Source organism: Morone saxatilis, unplaced genomic scaffold (assembly GCF_004916995.1).
Source record: "Morone saxatilis isolate NCDOM2014 unplaced genomic scaffold, NCSU_SB_2.0 Contig21, whole genome shotgun sequence".
In the NCBI taxonomy this organism is placed as follows: domain Eukaryota; kingdom Metazoa; phylum Chordata; class Actinopteri; family Moronidae; genus Morone; species Morone saxatilis.
The window spans coordinates 4,242,441-4,261,878 of NW_023339774.1; the positions used below are offsets into that span (position 1 = coordinate 4,242,441).

At 39.1% G+C, this 19,438-nt stretch overlaps 1 protein-coding gene across 1 annotated transcript; it reads left to right on the forward strand.

The window, feature by feature from the left end:
- Positions 1 to 7,910: 7,910 nt before the first annotated feature.
- Positions 7,911 to 14,987, forward strand: spag8 (sperm associated antigen 8). Its single transcript, XM_035668025.1, has 6 exons — positions 7,911 to 8,109; positions 9,342 to 9,501; positions 9,785 to 9,830; positions 11,798 to 11,912; positions 13,961 to 14,023; positions 14,518 to 14,987. The coding sequence occupies exons 1-6, from the start codon at positions 8,041 to 8,043 to the stop codon at positions 14,623 to 14,625; spliced, it is 561 nt and encodes a 186-aa protein (XP_035523918.1). The 5' UTR covers positions 7,911 to 8,040; the 3' UTR covers positions 14,626 to 14,987.
- Positions 14,988 to 19,438: the final 4,451 nt, after the last annotated feature.

Sequence of the window (19,438 nt, forward strand, 5' to 3'; positions counted from 1 at the left end):
TTGTTGTTCTGACTCAGAGATCATATTGTCCGCTTTTATATCATTTTGCGCTGGACTGGCCACGTTGAATTGTTTTTCAACATAGCTTCTCCTGTTGTGTTCAGGAAATTAGCTAAAAGCATTAAAAGGCAGTTGGGTAGAACTCTTGCAGTGTTCAAGAGTGTTGTTTTGCTAGAAAGTTAATTAAAATCATGACCAACGTGGTGGCTGATATCAGACTCTTGATGATGAAACAGTGGGAATTCTTTGAACAGTTGACACCAAGCAAAACATTAATCCAAAATTACTGCCCTTTAAAACAACAAGGGTGGATTACCCACCCGTGAATCTCTTTGTTGTGTCAGATACTTGGTGATAAAAACAATCCTCTTGTGGCATTGTTGCAAAATGTTCAATAAGGGATTCAACCTTGGATTAGTGCAAAGAAAGCAAACAAATGATTGCTGAAGTGTTTATGTGTATGTGGCAGCAGCTCCTCTTTGACGTGTCAAAGATAAAGTGAAGTTGGGAAATGTTTCTTTGACGAGAACATACAGTAGATCTGCTCCCGAGGCCCTGAGGTGGAAACTAATTTGATCTCTTGCCGGACTGCAGGATAATTACAATCCTACCTAATTAGGGTTGCCAGATGAGTACTGCAGGAGCTTCGCACACCTGGGCTTGCATAAAATCCATATGAAATTAGTTAATGTAATTTATGCAGGCGGTATTCGAGTCCGATCAAACATGTCAACAAACTAACAAATTTTTTATTTATTGTCACTGGCTGTTCCAGAAAAGAAAAAAACAAGAAAATATGTCCTCCAACTGAGATCTTTGGGGCATAACGAGCTCATGAGCACTTAATACATATTAAACTATTGAACACAGCAGATTGACAGAGAATGGATTTGAGATTTTACTGACAAGATTTGCAGCACTTTATAAAACTTTGATGGCTAGACGTATAATTTGATGTCATTAAATTGTTAAGGTTATTTTAGTCCTGGTAATGTGCAGCTGGGCAGTTCAGAAGGGAAGTGCCGTGGACCATTTCTTATTGAAAACCATGTCTGTGGTTTCTAAAAAGTCTGGCACTTGAGAATCCTCTACACCCTGTTTTTATTACTGTCTGAAAGGCCCTGTGTGGTTTTCTGGAGACAGACGGTGTTGTTTAAATCGTATCTTTCATTCCTTAATGTCAGGTAGTCACACGATGAGGAGGATGGGTGGAGCTGTTCTTATACGCTAGGTGTTGAAAACCATATGGATCTGTGGGTGTTTTAGGAATGAAAACTGTCTGTAAAGATAATCGTTTCCATATGGTAAACCTGCCAGTAACAGGACTAATGACAAAGACCATACAATCCCTCACATTAATACTGGAACTAAAACTAGTTGGTTGATATCAGGGAAAGGTCATGGTTCAAGGCAAGGCAAATAAATTATGATTGAGTTGTGGTTAAGTTCTATCCAAGTAACAACAGTGGGACAGCCAGGCTTCTAAAAAGAATAAAGGCCTAACATAAGTGGCTGAAATATGCAGATGTTTGGAGCTTAGCGCTCTTTCAGGCAACTAAAACTGTGACCGTTAAAGGAACCAACGTTGCTGCAGAAGACAACACTGCAATCCTCCCCCCTAATGTTCACACTGAATACACACATTTTAGAGATGGTGATGGCATATAAAGTACGTAAGTAATGCAAAGACACATACGCAAACTTCTGTATGGTGAACATAATGAATGCACAAAAGCAGGAACATTAGTAGAACAATAAGATAAGTTTAGGTTTTGAGATCAGTAAATGTTTGAGCTGACTTGTGTTCATCTGTGTGGTCCTTGGGTGACTAAACTACATGCCATGTGTCCATTACAAAACTTATATTTTCTTCATTTTTATCTAATAATTTCAGTCCCCTACAGAAACCTACTTTTGATACCTGTCTTAAAATGGGAAGATAAAACCCACTGCATGTACTTTGACACTTTGTTCCATATATTTTAATAAAATAATCCAATAATTTCCCTCACATTCCTGAAAACCCGAGAGGCAGAGGCAGGGAACATTTTCCATGTTTGCCCTTGGGTGTAAGGGAGCAGCGCCAACTGAAGGTGTTTGTGTGCCATGGACGGTGCTACACTTCGCCAAAAGAAGAAGAAGAAAAAAGGGATTACTAAAAGCAAGAGGCCAAGATGTGCTGACCAGCTGACTACACTGACGGCCGCCAACCAAAACACAAGGCCTTGGCTCGTGAGTATGAAGGAGGCGTAAAAAGACTCAACCGTGTACTAAGAGAAGACGTACATACCACCAGCCCCTTCAGCACAGCGTCTCTTCTTTTTATTACGATACCGAGTGGCGGGCCACACGGCTCAAGCTCAAGTGTTATTCCAGCTAGGTAAATACAGGACACAGATCTAACAGCACTGAATGTATTAACAGGCACAAATTGAATTATGTTGTTGCAATTCCAACACAGTGTGTCCTGCCAGCTGGTTCTGAGGTCTGACCGATTCAAATCTCAGTTTTCGTTCGCTCACAGGCAGGTTAAGGATTTCTGCACCGCAACATGCACAGGGGACTTCCATTTACAGGAGCAGGAAGTTCTGGTTGAAATTCACTGGATGTTCTCAAATAAGCAAGAAAGTTATGGTTTTACTACAAGGCAGCGGTGGAAAATAACTCTATTTACTCTATAACTTACTCATGTAGAATTGTATTTAAATACTTTACCTCAGTCAGGGTTAGGATTAGCACCCTAGAGGGCACTGTAACACATTTTGTCCACTGGAAGAGCACCCAGAGGGCCACTGGAGAGTGCACTGTCATGCTTTACCTACCATAGAGCATCCACAAGTGCGCTTTTGCTGTCTTTTTTTTAAACATGGGTACACCTGGGAATTGATCGCCCCTCTCCCAGAGTCCAACAGTGCTTCAGAGGGAAAACATTTACTTTTTAATCCACTTCTGAACATTTTTCTTTATGGCATTTTGCTTTTATCTGCCAGTTGACAGTTAAGAGAGAGAGAGACACGAAACAAGGTTACAGAGAGAGGGGCATGACATGCAGCATGACCTTGGCTGGAACCAAACCTGGACATTGCAGTTGTAGTATGCACCTTAACCACCAGACTACTGGAGCACACCACTTCTATACTCTCCTATTACAGAACTTTTTCTGAAGTTTTTACTGTCAACATTACATATAGCTGATATAGGTGTAAAATTACCAAGAATAGTTTATATAGTGGTTTTAGTAATGCTTTCTGGACCTTTTCTGTGTTTTCTGTCCACCTGATTAATGAAGTCTAATATTCACTTTTAGCTTTGTTTCGGCCCCCCACCAAATATCTGGCTCTGTAACTGCTAAATGTTCCACTATCTTCAGCAGCTAGTCACTAACTGTGCCTGTCCTCTATTAGGCAGGTAGGTGTTAGTACAGTGGGTGTATCAGAGCCTATTTGCAAAAATCAGCTTCCTGCTGCTGGAAACAAGGTTGATGAGAGCAGTGAGACTTAATTATACAGTAAATATGCTGCAAAACCAAAACAGTGAGTTAAAAGAAAACATTTTTTTTTGTAGTCTCTCCTCTCCTACTGCATGAAAGGAAACAATTACAGCCCTGTCTGTTTCTCTGTATTTTTCTTGGATAAATCAGTGGGTTGTCACAAGTTTGTGCTAAAACTGGAATTCCAAGAATTTACTATGGACTTCTAGCCATGTTTTGTCTGTAGCGTGAAGATAACAATGAAGGCACACAACACAATTACACACACCTTGAAGAGGCAGATACTGCTTTTAGCTATTTGAGGCTCATACTCATAATGACAGAGGGTATCAGAGTTGGTCTGGGGGTCACAGTGTGACAGCAGGGGAAGATGAAAGAAAAGAGATAAAAGCTGATCTTGGATAGGGCGCTACGAGAGATTTGGCTAGAACACAAAACTCCCACAGAAAGATACATCTCCAGAGTGAGCTGCAAGACATGAATGCAAGGTTTCCAGCTGAGAAGAAAGAGAGAAAAACAGTCCAACAGATATGTCATCAATACATCTGCAGAGATGCTGGTAGTCATGAAGATGGTTAGTTAACATGTAATCACAATGTGATACAAAAATAGCAACCTTTGCGCTCTGCGTGTTGGTTAGGGGAGACAGAGAGAGTGAAAGCCCCATGAAGAAGTTCTCGCAGCATCATATTTTTCGATGGAGGGATGGAATAATGAACTACATGGACGGAATTTGGAAAATCTGATCCCCATCCAGCTCACACTCGCCTCAGTGACCACACATAAGCCACAGTGCTAATGCTCTGTGGGGGAATGTTGCTCCGCATTTCAGGAGTTTGAGCTTTAGAGATGCTTTAGTTGACAAGCTCCTTATGCACTTATGCTTTGGTAATAAATCAAAGTTTTTTAGGATTTTTGGTCTAGAAATAGAGATGGACTTACACAGTATGTGTTGATAAGGGCCTAAAAACACAATTTCTTAATAAGCTTCCTACTCTAAGTGATGGAATCCTTTCCCAACACATTATTCTCTTCAAAAGAGAGGAACATACTGGTTATTTCATTCATTCATTTCATTTGTCTTTTTTGTCTGTGCTCTTCTTCTGGTTTGAAGGTGAAGTCCTTTTGGTAAAAGGTGATGTCAGCTATCCAATCAGAATTTAACAATATTAGAATCAGAAACAGGCTGTGTCTGAAGTCCCTCCCCGTTTACTAGTTAAACTTATTTGTGACTCAAGATGTTTTTTAACTTCTTCTTAAATGAAATTTGATTTTTCAAATTTTTTTGCCCCTGTTTCTCATATATATATATATATATATATATTTACTGCTATAATTAAATGCTCAGTATGTAAAATAGACATTTGACATGTGAAATGTTTAAAAAAAACATGAGCCTAATATGTGAAATTACTTTTAATAAACACGTATGTGCTATAAAATTCTGGTTATAAATTGTTTCCTAGACTCTACATCTTTATATCTTAGGTCTTTTTTCTGATCCCAGTTTCTCACCAACACTGTTACTTAGTGGGGGGAAAAAACATGTCAACTTTTAATTGAATGATAAATAACCTCTAAAGATGCCTCTCCAAGTATGTCAGTGTGTCAAATTCCAAAATATGAATTACTTCATAGCTAAATTACCAAGATATTTCTGTGCTTTTTAGCAGCACTGGCTCTGGTTCTGGCAATGTCGGCCTCTCAGATGCCTGGTTGGTTGGCCACATTGGTCCCGACTGCCTTTTTTCTCTAACTAACTGACTTTTCTGAAGCCACTGCATGTGGGGTGTAGATGACCTGGGGAAAAATATGGAGTGGAACAAAGCTGAATGGATGTGAGTGAGGGGGAAATTGTAGAGAGAATAACCAAACAATTTTGCCATTTGGGGTTTTTTGTGAAGGTTCTCTACAGCTTTTTGGATGGATTGCCATGAAATTTGATATACGCATTTATGTCCCCATCGGGATGAATTGTAGCCCAATCACTTTGGTAATCCTTTGACCAAACACAAACCTAATGACATTCCCAGCTCTTGTATGGCAGCGAAATAAACTGCTGTATTGTATGTCTGCTTCTCATTTTGATTTATGTATGTTTGTGGAGAGGGTGTTATGGAGCGAGATATTCTTTTTCTTTTTGCATTTCTCTAAAATTCCTTTTTATTTTGACTTTTGTGTCCATGAGAAAATTCCGTCAATTAATCAACATAAATATTCAACTGAAAAAGAAGAAATGCTGCATTTTACTGCAATACTGTTATTTTCTTCTGGATTGGTATGTACTCTTTGCGATGACCTCACCCCTCCAAACATCAACATCACATTGTGCTTTTGTTCCAGCACATGCTACTACAGTACACGTGGTATTTACAGCCAACATAATCACAGATTACTATAAAATAATGGGTGGACACCCATTAGTTTGTGTGTCATGACGAGGCGCAGTTTGACAGTCTAGCGTCCATAAAACATTAATTAGATTTCTGACTGTGCTTCATGCTGAGGCCGTAGACTGTTCCAGACACTCTGGCTGTCTGACAGTGAAAACTCCTCTGCTGTTTCTCAGCAACAGAGTCGGTGGTTTGTTCTGTGTCTCATATCCACGGTAACTAGCACCAGGCGTTAAATTTAGAAGCGTTTGCATCGATATGAACAAAGGGTTTGTGATTCTCAATCAGCAAGTGATTCAAAAGGTTACTGAGCAAATAAATAAATTCTCAAAATGATGATGTTGTTCCTTGGTTTGGCAGCAAATTACATTCACCTTCAGGGTGTAAAAAGTGAGCTGCAGCACAGACTCTGAAAATGCTCTGCTTTAGACAGACATTACAGATTGCAGGTAAAGGGAAAACAGAGAACAATACAATCCAATGAAGACAAGTGGATTTGTCACAGATTGTTAAAAGATAAAAACAACTTTTTAAAGCTAAGCATTGGGCTAAACACCGTTTTTGGACTGTAAATGTGGACTGCCTAAAACTTTTTATATTGATCTTTTTAATGGATGGTAACATGACTTTGCGACTGAGAAGACAAAATACAAAAATACTCAATAAGTCTTTCGTAAAATTGAAAATACAGCTGGTAAGTAAATGTTAATGTTCTGGCAAACAGTATTTTTCTTTACCTTAAATAATCAAGGTCCAATTACCAGCTTTTTTGGAGATTTCAGCTGCAATCTTGTGGTCTTCATCTGTGAATGAAACTGGATCATCTGTCCTAATTATGGAACCTTGGTCATGTGACAACAGGTGGTCATACATGGGGGAGACACGTATGACCACCTGTTCACTTATGGTCTAAATTGATCTTCATGATTGGAAATTATAATTTGTATTCATTTTTAATGACAATGAGGTAGTCTTTAAGACATAAATAATACAATGTTTTTAAATCAGACTAGCTGTGTTTTAGGGGACAGCTAATGGGGATCCTTACAAATAAACATAAATAAACATAAAACATAATACATACAATAAATGGGCTGGTATGGCATGTTGTTAATGTAATTTTATGTTTAGTTGTTTTACTGTTACTGTCACCTTTCTTTTCACTTTGAATAGAGCTCTGCCTTTTGTAACGGAGGAGTTCAATAAAGGGAAAAATATGTGACTTGCGTTGTTCCTCCAGTTGCCGCTACAACCATGGCTCAGTGGGACGGATGTAACAATAGGTGATGATTGGATGGATCAATCAGTAAAAGGGTGTAAAGACATTTTACCAAGTGATCAAATGAAAGGAGTGTCATCTCTGTTCACTGTAATTGCACCTCAGGGGACAATGCTTTCATCCACAGCTGTCTCCTGGAGACCAGAGGATGTGCTTCTGCTCACATGAAAGAATGTGAGCAAGACTATTTTTTCCCCTCACCTTCCAATCAGGAAAAACCTTTTTAAATATTTTGCAGTTGTGGCTGGTATTTAAAATTATATTATTATAATTGTAATTGAACAGAATCACAACCTACTGATGAAAATAATTATAGTGGAACAATTAAGAGCAGACCATACAAATAAGGTATAATATTTATATTGTGTGCAATGAATTAAAGAATTCGATTTTAGGATTTAGTGGCGTCTAGCGATGAATTTACAGATGGCAACTGAACACCTCTGCTGTTTGTATTTGGTGGGAGGGGTGGAAAACGTGATGTTATTTCTGTTTGTCTCATGTTTTTATTTGAGTCAAAAAATAATTGGATTTAAAAATATATATATATAATAGCCTATTGTTGCAAACAGCAAGAACCACACAGGTGATGAAAATGCTTTCTTCCTCATTAACTTAAACTTCGTTGTTAGGGGTCATATTTAGAAGCAAATGAACAAATAAAAAACCTGTGTTTGCTCTAGCTTTTAGTGCCGGGAAAAAGACATGCCGTCGCCATGGCGACACTTCCGTCAACTGAATCCTGTTGCTAAGCGGTACTCGTTGTCACTTCACTCACAGTACCGTAAGTTAGGTTTCAGTAACGTTATAACGTTATAGGTTGTTCACGGACAACCTGGCCCACTCCAGTGTAGTTCAGTAGTTGTCTGGGTGCTACAATGACTGAACAGCCAAACACTGTGCGGAATAAAGTTGGAAAATGTCTGTTGCACAACTGGACAGAAGAGGTGAGTGCAGCTAGTGCGACCAGCCAAACGTTATCAATCTGCAAACAAACAGCGTAGGAACAAAACCATTATAATAATGATAATTAATGTTGTGCAAAAATGTATTGTTAGTTAGACCTAAGAACCAAATTCACACAGTATGTTTGTGCATGTTACCAGTAGACAGTAGAAAGGCCATTGTCGTTATAGTGGTGGACCTGTGGAGTCAGCTAAGTCAGCCAGTTAGGTTTTAGTTACACTTGTGTTTGACAAATGTGTAAGTCTGTAAAAGATGCCAACGTTTTGTTTGTGTGTTTGTTTGTTTGTTTGTTTGAACTAGTCACATGCTGTTACCAAAAAAGGTGTAGTATTTAGGTGGGGTCACATAACGTTACTCCCCAGTGTCACACCAACAGACCTTTTTCACAGCAGCCATTTTGACATGAAATACTGGTAGTAGGGTAAACACAGGTGTTACCAATGATACTAATTAGGGTTCTGTTCCTTTTAGTTTTTAGCAGAGCCTTCCCAGTGAGCCAGCATGCACAATAGCAGCACCCAGACTCTGTTTGACCTGAATTTGAACCTTAATTTGTAACACGTGTTCTCTGCTATTTCATGTCAAGATGGCTGCTGTGGAAGGAGCCACTCTTCTGTCTCACCATCGTGTGCTTATCCTCACATCATTAGTCACAACAGAGTTTATATAATGTTCACATGTTGTTTAGACTATAAGTAGTTTGTGGTCTGTCTTGGTTCAGTGGTATTGTCTTTCATTCAGTGGTTGTGTGCATACTTTACTTTTTTTGGTATGTGTCATAATATCTGTGTGGCTGCAGTCACTTGAAAACGTTGAAAAAAATGTTATTCACCCTCTTGTCTTATTAGGTGCTCCGACACAGATGTTCTCAGAGGTTCCCAGATCAGTCCAAAACCCATCATTGCTTTCATATAAGATAGACCATTTTTGTCTTTCTCTATAACAAGCAAATCTTTATTTTTCCTTATTAAAATAAAAAATGTTGCAGAGGAATCTACTTTTGTCCGACTAAATGAATAATGTTAGTTAATCCGACAAAGAACACAGATTCAGAAGAATGCGTATGTATATTTAAAGACAAAACTAAACTTAAAAAGAATAACTGAAGTGTACAATCAATCATGGTCTTTACAGAGGTAGTATTTATTGCATCGCTTCAGATCTCAAAATGTTCGTATTTTTACATCTAAACCTTGAATGTCTATTTATCCAGAGGCTCGTTGCAGATCTTGACACAGAGGAGACGAAGACACAGATCCAGAGACATGGACACAGGGGGATTCTCACGATTGACCAGGAGTCTAAACTGGAGAACGTCACCACGTTTAAAGCAGCTTACGTCCCTCCCAAGAGTCCCGGGGTGAGGCTGCGGGGTATGTGTCTTTGTCTTTCACCAGCAGTAAGAAACTATTGTGTCTTTCATGCCATTATAACCGATGTATAGAATAGACATATTTCAGAGGAGTTGAAAACATTTTATTCAGATGGACGAGTCTTGAAGAATGTAGTATTATAGCTTTGATATAGACAGTGAAGGCTGCTTTGACCTTTTTTATATATTTTTTCAGTTTTTTATATTATCGTTCAACAGATCTTTTTCAGAGGATTTGCTATGCATGCTCAGTTCATCTCCTCTTTTCTGTTTCCATGGTTCAGGTGTCAGAAGCGAGCTTTTGGAAAAACACGTCGCCCAGATGATAAGGTAAATCAACTATGAAACAAGTCTTTTGATTCTAAATAAATTATTGCTGGAAGTGGTTTGTTTATGGAAACGGAGAACGCTGCAGCACCGTGTCTTGAGGAAAGAAAACAGAAAAGAAACATGTTGGAGGAAAGTGATGTAATATTTACACGTCTGGATTTGTTTTACTGTTCAATCGCAGCTGTAATACCCTTTAAATCAGATTTTATGATGTTATTTTACATGGAGGCCAGTCATCCTAATGGGCTTTATAGAGTCTATCCCCACAGATGTGGTTATGAGCATCCCGCACGAGTTAACTGCTCATAAAGAATACAAAGCATCATGTCTTCGATGAAAACGGCTTGTCCAGCAGCAGACAGTGTCTCATCACTCAGTCTTGAGCCATACACTACATTTCCTGAACTTTATAGGAACACACCAACGCTGCTTGATTCACACCGGGCATCCTATCCAGCGTTTTCCTAGGCTGATCGGTTGTTATGTTAAACACAACGGCATTTAGAATATGTGAATTAACAGCCAGATCAAAGGTTTGAAGACTGGAAGGGTTTTGTTTTTCATGGCTTAAATATCACATCAGTCTCTCTGAAATTTTACTCCGATGTATATGAACATTGAATTAAATCATATGTGCAAGGAAAATGAATGTGTTACATCACCAGTCTTAAAGGCCCTTCATACCGTTGTTTCACTCACTCAGTTGTTTGCACTGATTAGAATTCTTCTCAGGACTGCGTGTGCTGCCTCACTCTTCTTGGCTTACACCTGTTAGGACTGGACAACTTACACCGTGCACCATATCTGTCAATACAAGTCACTTAACTGTATCCTCATTTTTCTGACTTGTGTCTTATGCTGCATTCAGGCACTGCTGTCTGATCAGCATCTTGATATGCCACACCTGTGAGGTGGATGGATTATCTCGGCAAAGGAGAAGTGCTCACTAACACAGATTTTGACAGATTTGTGAACAATATTTGAGAGAAATAGGCCTTTTGTGTACATAGAGAAAGTCTTAGCTCTTTGAGTTCAGCTCATGATGAATGGGAGCAAAAACAAAAGTGTTGCGTTTATAATTTTGTTCAGTGTAATAGTAAAAAGGAACATTTAAATGAACACTTGTAACTAGATGGTGAGGAGGAGAACATGAACATTGGTGGTAATATTAACTAATTTGTCTGCACAAATGCAGTCATATGGTGACGTGGCCTCTAAGCAGGCTGATTTGCTGCAACAGATTTCTGATAGACAGTCAGATGAAAGATGAAAGAAGTCCTGGAGGACAGGTTCGTGTGTCTTTGCTAAAGCCTCAACCCTCATCACTCATCAACCCCCAAAGCAGACATAAGAGCAATGGAACATCCTTAATGATGGTGGATTTCTGGATCACAAATTGGCACATACCCTATTAGTACATGAACTATGGTGACTTCATCCCAACATGACTCCGCCCAACTTTAGCTGAGGTCTGCTCAGCCAAAAAACGGTGAAAACACTTGTGTGGGTGTGAAGGACCTTTGAGTAGATTCTATAGTAGTATAAGTTTATTTCCCTAATAATTCTATTATTTTATCCTTTGACAAATACTTAATTGTGCTGGACCACAAAGAGTGAACCAGACCAGCTTTAAAGATTTACTGAAAATAAAACACAGAAAAATAGCAGATTTTTAACAGTAATACTGTGGTGCTGATGGGCCATGGTCCATGTGCCAGACCAGTGCTGCTGCTTGGTACCAAAGTACTCAAGACCAAATAAAAGTAAGCACATTTACTCAAGTACTGTACTTTAAACACGCTTATGTGTGAAAACATACACATAATGTTGTGTGTTTTTTATCTATTTTACATTAGTACAGTTTAGAGGTACTTCAATTGAGTATTTTCATTTTCTGCTACTTTTATTTAAGTAAAAGATGTGATCTTCCAACACTACCAGATACTGAGGACATCTTGTTTTCACAGTGAGCAGATTCATGCTGAGCGGACACCACCGACTCCCAAAACTGAATTCTGCTCCACAACTCAGACAGATTTCTGTGTGGAGGGATTTGTGCCTCTCACCCCTGAAACAACACAAGTAAGTATACTCTGTGTGCGTGTGCAAGTTCATGAACAGTGATGAGATCAAATCTCTTGTGTTGAATCCAGAACAATATGTTGTTTATTGTTATACAGAAAACACAACTTCGCTGGTACTGGTATTAAGATGTTGCACAATATGTTGCAACAGTTTGATATTTGCATGATTGTGACTTGTGTGTTAAGTGTGTTTTCATCTATTTTACATATAATTGCCTGTGCCTGTTTCAAATTACTAGCCAATTTGAAAGGAAACGAGTGTAGGACTGACTCTAAAGTAGACATCCACTGCAGTGTACAGTGCAGCTATAACTGCACTCGTTTGAAAGAGTTATTAATTACAAGCCAGTCATGGGCAATATCATCAAAACCATGAGCTGTAGTAAATGATCCTGTACTTGTATACCACTACACTCAATGCGCTTTTACACTACATGCCACATTTACCCTTTCACACACACTGTAGCACACACACTGATGGCAAAGTCCATTGAATGGGCGACACAGCATCAGGAGCAATTTGGGGGTAAATATCTTCTATCTTTAGATACTTTGACACAGCCAGGGATTGAACCAACAACCTTCCGATTAGTGGACGACCTGCTCTACCTCGTTAGTGCTTCATATGACGAGACGATGTGTCTAATGTTATCCTGAGCTGCAGTGATGGATTAAGAGAGTAAAAGCAGTCTACACTGTTAGAAATCTTGTTAGAAATCAGCAGCTGTCTGCATTCATTAGGCTGGTAGTGTGGTAAAGTATAATCATCATTAGTGTGATGATTGTTAGAAAGCCTGTTTTGTACCCAGAGTGGACACGTGGTTGTGCAATTGTTTTTCTTCTACAGACTCTTTGACATAATTATGATGTGAAGCTGAGTGATTCTTCTGCTGTGTTAAAAACTCACTATGTGTTCTTTATTTCTCGTCTCTTTATTGCAAACTCAGTACTTTGGTCCAGGTCAGGATCCTGTAGGAATGATGTTGCTGTGATCCTTTGAACTTAACCCACTCCAGAGCAGTTTAGCTGAGCAGCATCGGTTACCATGGTGATTTAGCCAGGTTATAAGTAAGCCAGATACCAGTTAAACCCGAAGACTGCTGGCTGACCCGTTACTCTCTTACAGGAGAGGTGTGTTTAGACTGATGGGACTGTTGGCGTGTTTTTGGATCATGTACAGATATACTCACTGTAGCTATGTTGTATAGTAGTTGCAGTTGTTTGTGTTTTCCTCTCATCTTTCCCTCTCTTTTAATAACATAAGCAAAAAAAAGGGCAACAGACAATACAAACAAACCTAAAGAAGCCTGTAAAAGTAGAAGACTTCTAGGAAGACTACAGTCAAACAGAAACAATGCAGATCACAAGTCCATTATTGTCTTTGACAACATTGGATATTTCTCAGCTCCTCTGAGGTATAATGTCGTCCTTGAAGAAGGAATGCTCCTCATCAACTGTAGAGGCTGAGTGTTAGACGTAGAACCAGAAAATAACGTTTTCTTTTGTAAAAACTTTCTATGATCATTAATACACAGATAAGAATTACAATTCTAGACCATTCTCATAAGATCAGCTGCCACTCTATATGACGACTCCAACAGCTGCAGCAAATATGTCTGGACAATAAGAATATTCATTATGATTAAGAATTGATGTATGTATTTATTATTAAGAACGGTAACTAGAGACCAAATGTAGCCCAGGTTGTAGAAACTAATCATGACAGTTTTGATAATCCATGAATTGTCAATTAGAAGAGAATTAACAAAATTAGCTTTTATTGTTTTAGATCAGTGTAAATAGAGTCTTCTTATTTTTTACTTGTTGACTGGACTAAAAGCAGTTTGAGGACCTCACTTTGAGATCTGGGAATGTCTGATAGGCATGTGTCATGTTTTTCATTTTATACACAAACAATGAATCAGATTTAATCAAAGAAAAGGTAGATTAGTTAATAATAAAATGAACCCTTGCTGAGCAGCAGGAAGAAAAGCCCCCTCACAGTGCCGTTCATTTGACAGTGTGTTCTTGTCGTCTCGTTTCCAGGTTTATGATTATAAGACTGACCAGGCCGTCACATTTTGGAGTGAAAATTACCAGCAGATACAGGTATGTCAGACTTTTTGGACTTAGCGTGTCATGTTTTGTTGTTTGTTTGCTGATGTTGATGATTATATTCTTGACTAAATACTAAAAACACATGAACTATTTTCAGTTCCTTTTAAGGGATTTATTTATGGGCCAAAAGGAGTCAGTTTCTCTCGCTGACGCTGAACACTTGTGTCTGTAGTTTGTCCGTGCTTAGTGTCGTCTTTAGAAATAATGTACCTCCACTAATGGCACCATATAATGTCCGACAATAACAACAGCAGCTGCTGCTCTTAGAGTTGCATGTATCCATGTAGGTCAAGAGGAGGAAGTGTATATACTCTACTGAAAGCTCTTTCCCTCATTACTCCCTCTCTGCTCTGTGCAAAGTGTCCTCCTTTATTATTTTGTGTCTGTAATTATGATTCTGTAGTCTTCATTTCTACTAAGCACACATCCTGTACAGTAAGACTGATCATGGTTTAACATTATCTTTGTGTTGTTTTGTGTCACAGGGGGTGACCGCCGTACAGACCCTGAAAGCACCTTTCAGGAAGTCAGCCCTGTTCAGCACCCCCATCAGTGAGCGGCTGGATGAAATCGATCTCCCACCTGATAACTGAGACAGTATGTCAGATTCTCCCATTACAACACTTCATTAGCAGTTGATATTAAAGAGCTAATCCACTTTAAAGGCGGTCATTGTCGAACCTGAAAACAAGCACAGAATCTTCTCTTGAGAACAGTGCTGTCTAGTATATCTTCACTACATATGTATATACAAATGCTTATTACAATGAAATGAAATACCAGGAATCTACAGCAGACACTGAGCTGATGTTATGTTGACAAATCACAGACAGCAGTACACTGACATTTGGACTTTAAACCTGCCAAATAAACTATCCCTGAACCTGATAAAACACACTAACAGGTTCTTCCATGTTTGGTTTTCTGAAAATAATTATTTACGGTATCTGTCAGCACTGTGTGTAACTCTGGTGAGTATTGAACCAAAGCATTAACGCAGAGCAGAGCGCAGCCAGTATACAACCAGTAAAAGAATGAAGAGACAGAGCTGCAGTGCTCCTCATTCTTCTGTCTTATCTTGCTCCTCGTTTGACCGTCCTCTGACATATTCCTCTCCTTTTTTCCACTCCACATTTTATGTTGATGGAGTGTAGATGTCCTATGTCTGTTGGGCCAAACTACCAGTTTGCTGCTGCCACTTCTGGAAATATTAACCACATCATTTTCAGTGCATTCACATACATGTATGTATAAACATTATAACCACGTCATGTAAATGCTTTCATGAAGTGGAAACAGACTGAGCTTGCTACAGGAACAGACTGTATGACCCACTGAAAGTGAGTAGAAGAGGTAATATGGATGACATATGGAGACAAATGCTGTGTGAATAATGGTGTTAATTACAGTGTTACCTGTAAAACTAATGAGTGACAGTAATGATGACCTAAATTCTATAGTTGTCATAGATAACAAGTTCACACATCTGGAGCCTTACAGAAACTGGCAAGATTGACGTTGAGCACCATGGACTTACAAGTCCCACAGTATGGCTCCTTATTACAACATGTAATGGCAGTAAGGTCTGTTAAAGGACCAGTGTGTAGGATTTAGTGATGTCTAGTGGTGAGATTGCAGATTGAAGACAACTGAAATCCCTTGACTCAACCAACACACAATTCTCCCTTTAATCTAAACTGCATGAATTGTAAAAGTAAGATGTGCAGGTAGGTTTGTTATACCACTTTAATCTGTGGATGTTTTGTGATTGGCTGACACTACAGACGTTTGCTACCAACTGATTTATAGATAGATCCAGGTCATGATATTAAAAGTTAGTTTTTTTTAAGAGTGACAACAGATGCAGCACCTCTGGTAGCCGGACTGTTTGTACTGTTTCCTCACACTGCCTTGGCATCACCAGAGCGTTGTTTGTTTACAGGCTCCATTCATCTTTTTGTATCATTTCTCTGTCGCCTTTTGAAACCTCTAATTATTGCAATCGAATGGTGCTGAGGAACAGAAAGCCGCACTTTCCTCCCACACAGAGTAAATATCTTGCCATTGTCCTTGGAGAAAATCACAGGAAAACCTATCAGGGCTCAGCAAATAGCCCAGAGAGTGCTTCTCCACCTTTACCAAGACCTGTGCTCACAGGCCCATAGCTTGCACATGTGAAACACAATGCCTAGTTTGGAATCACACAATCATGCTACAGATTCACATATGTGTTTTGTCGATCAGAGGACAATTCCAGGCGCTGCTGATCCTTTCTGAGCTTTCAACAGGGATTAGTAGGCGGTAGCTATGGCGACAAGTAATTTTAGCTTATATTTATGCAGCTTTTCTCTCCAAACATTTCATTATCTCATGGGATGATACAGGAAAACCAATTCGCGTCTGAAACACAAGGCCTTGCAGCAAATTTGTACTTAACATTTCTAATGAAATGCGACAGCAATTTTCTTTTTCTTTAATTTCAGTTGTGTCTCTGTTTTTTTGTCTGCGTATCATTTCGGTCTTTTTTGCTAAAGAAAGAAAGAGCTCTAAATAGGACATTAAGGGGAATCTGTGTCATACTGTATTGGGGTGGATTTTCCTGATCTGAACCCTCAGGTGAGCCAGTGACCACTGACTTTTACGCATAGACCTTGTTTTGACAGCATTGACGTGATGATATTTCCGAAGAAGGTCCTAACTAGTCTTAGTTTGTGCCTCTCATGTAGAAGAATTACATTCTAGTGACAGAGCGAAACATCTGCTTTCTTGTAAAATAAATCTTTGAAAACTTCAAGACATTTACAGCCGTTCTGCAAGTATTTTTATAATCCTTAAAACCTTCTAACTCTGGATTAAACCATCTGTCTACTACATAATAAAACTTTTTTTTTCCTAAATTGTGTCTGATTCCTAATCTAAATAAACATGGTGCCCAGAAATGACATACTGTATGTTAAGGATCGACCCATATGGTTATTTCAGGGCCGATACTAGTGATTGATCAATTACCTGGTCGGCCGCTGTCTTCAGACTCATCTGTAGCCTTGTCAGTGCGGCTGCCATGGAACCATGTTATTGCTCCCCCTTGTGAGTTTTGGGAAGGTGGTGAAGAAGCTGTTTTCGAGCCCTGTACAATATCTCTGATGTATCCTGCTGTAAACATACGCCTACATTTCCTATAAAATCAAATAGAATTCTACATGACTTTTCTTTGTTTTGATAGCCGTATGTACTATGATACTGTATGTAAGTACAGTTCTGAGGTACTTTATTTGACTATTTGCATATTATATTTATCTAGATTTATGTAACATTTAATTATTTTATATTTTCACACATAATAATGCATTTGTTTTTTTCTCATGTTGTACAAATTGAGCAAGGAAACATTTCACTTTCCACTACTAGACAGCTGCAAACCAGTTACAAATATATTCAGCTGATGTTTAGAGGAGTCTTTAAGGATTGTGGAAATACATTCGGAACAGCAATAAGTGACCTTGGTTTTTTCCTGTGGATTTCTCTTTGAAAAAACGGATGTGTAGCTCTTATGACTTGAATGTCATTGTGAGAAACAAACTGTATCTCCACTTAACTCTTCACTATACAACTGCTGTTTCAACAGCAGGTCAAGGACTGCGTTTCAGTGTGTATTCTGAGCAGAGAGTGTAATCACACAGAATAAAAAAAAAATACAGCAATTAATAAATCAACAACCAAAAAATACACATCACACCTCTACTGTCTACTCAACCAGCATTAACTTATCTATAATCTGCATGGAAGCCTAGATGTCTTTTCACCTCTTAAGTCACCAAATCAGATTTACTGGGAACTATTAAAGATCCTCTCTGGACATTTATTAAGAGCTACATAAAAAATAGTCAGCTAACAATAATGTGTGTCTGATATGTTTTTTTTACACACAAAAGTATAATTTCCGCATTAAAATTCCCGATAAGGCTATTGCTCCTTCTACCTCATTAAAGATTCCAGAATCTATGAATATTGTTCAAGTTTTCCTGCTGGACACAAGATGTCTCCTACTTCACTGTAAAGTCCATTCTCAGTGTCTGTGTACTGGTGGCTTCAAGTTTCACACTGTACAAGTTGCATACTGGACCAGGGTTGACTTCCAAACTATTTGTGATGTCACAATTCATGCTTGTAGGCCCCGCCCCTTAAAATTAGATTTTCAATAAGCACAGAAAAACTTTCCACTTTCAGCAGATGAATGTGAAAACATCCTTCTGGCGTCAAACTCTGCACAGACATCATTCTTTATGAGTAACGGGGAATGTAATGTTTGTCACCTATATACAAGTTAGCGCTAGCTCACAAGACATGAAAATTCTTCAGTTATTTAGAGTGATTTTGAGAATCATTTGCCTTATGCACGCTTTCTCCACAGTATGCTTGGAGGCTTTGTACGTCAAGGTCTCGGCTGTGTGAAAAGGCAGAAAATAACACATGATGAAGATGACAGGCAGTCTGGTCAGTTGTGAGGAGTTGGCGGGTCACCACGGGCTTCGGCGGAGACCTTCGCTCTGCTCGCTGTGGCTCTAACAGGCGGCGGCGGCGTGTCACTGAGAAAGTGGGCGGTAATTACAGCCTTGCAGGAGGGGAAGCTGTTCTCCTGCAGAGATGAAACGCACAAACACACACACCAACACATAGCCACACACAGCGCCCATGCCCCCGCTGCACAACTGATAATGAGCATCTAATGAGCGGTGATGTCATTACAAGAAACAAGCAGCTGCCTGCTGCCGACTCGCTCCTTTCCAGTTCTTCTTCGTGGACAGATGACACAGGTCCACAACTGCTTGCAGTTAATTAGGCTTCAGACGCTAGTTATATTTTAAATTATAATAATATTATAATCCTGACAGCATCATGAAATGTAAAGCGGCATGGCTAATATACGTCGGATAAACCTGAACTAATTGTCACGACTTACGAGGGAGAAAAGCGCAGAGCTGATATTCAGTAGAAGATAAAAATAGAAAATCTTTGAGGTGCTGCTTCATTTTAACAGACGTTCCCTAAAGGTTACACCGGGGAGACTGTTCCTCTGCTGAACTGGCTTCTACACTTCTGCATTGTCCTGCCTGCCTTTTAAATGTGCAATTCTAGCAGGACATCCAATATTTCGGTGGCACTTGGCACAAGGTCATTTATAAATTCTTTCTGGGTTAAACTTGGATGAAATCATTTGGGTGAGTACTGTCAGGAAGATGTGCCCCAGATGTATTGTAGTTGAGAGAGTTGGAATTTAAAGTTAATGCATAAAGAACAGACTCATCAGGGCTCTTTTCTGCCTTTCTCATGTTACATCCTTTGTGGCTGCAAACATCAATAACTAACCACACTCCAAACAGCAAGCATAAAAATACAGCCTGGTCC

Coding starts and splice junctions, on each gene's coding strand:
- spag8 (XM_035668025.1), top strand. CDS start 8,041: ATGACTGAACAGCCAAACACTGTGCGGAATAAAGTTGGAAAATGTCTG. Junction 9,831..11,797: donor CACGTCGCCCAGATGATAAG/GTAAATCAACTA, acceptor TTGTTTTCACAG/TGAGCAGATTCATGCTGAGC. Junction 11,913..13,960: donor TCACCCCTGAAACAACACAA/GTAAGTATACTC, acceptor TCTCGTTTCCAG/GTTTATGATTATAAGACTGA.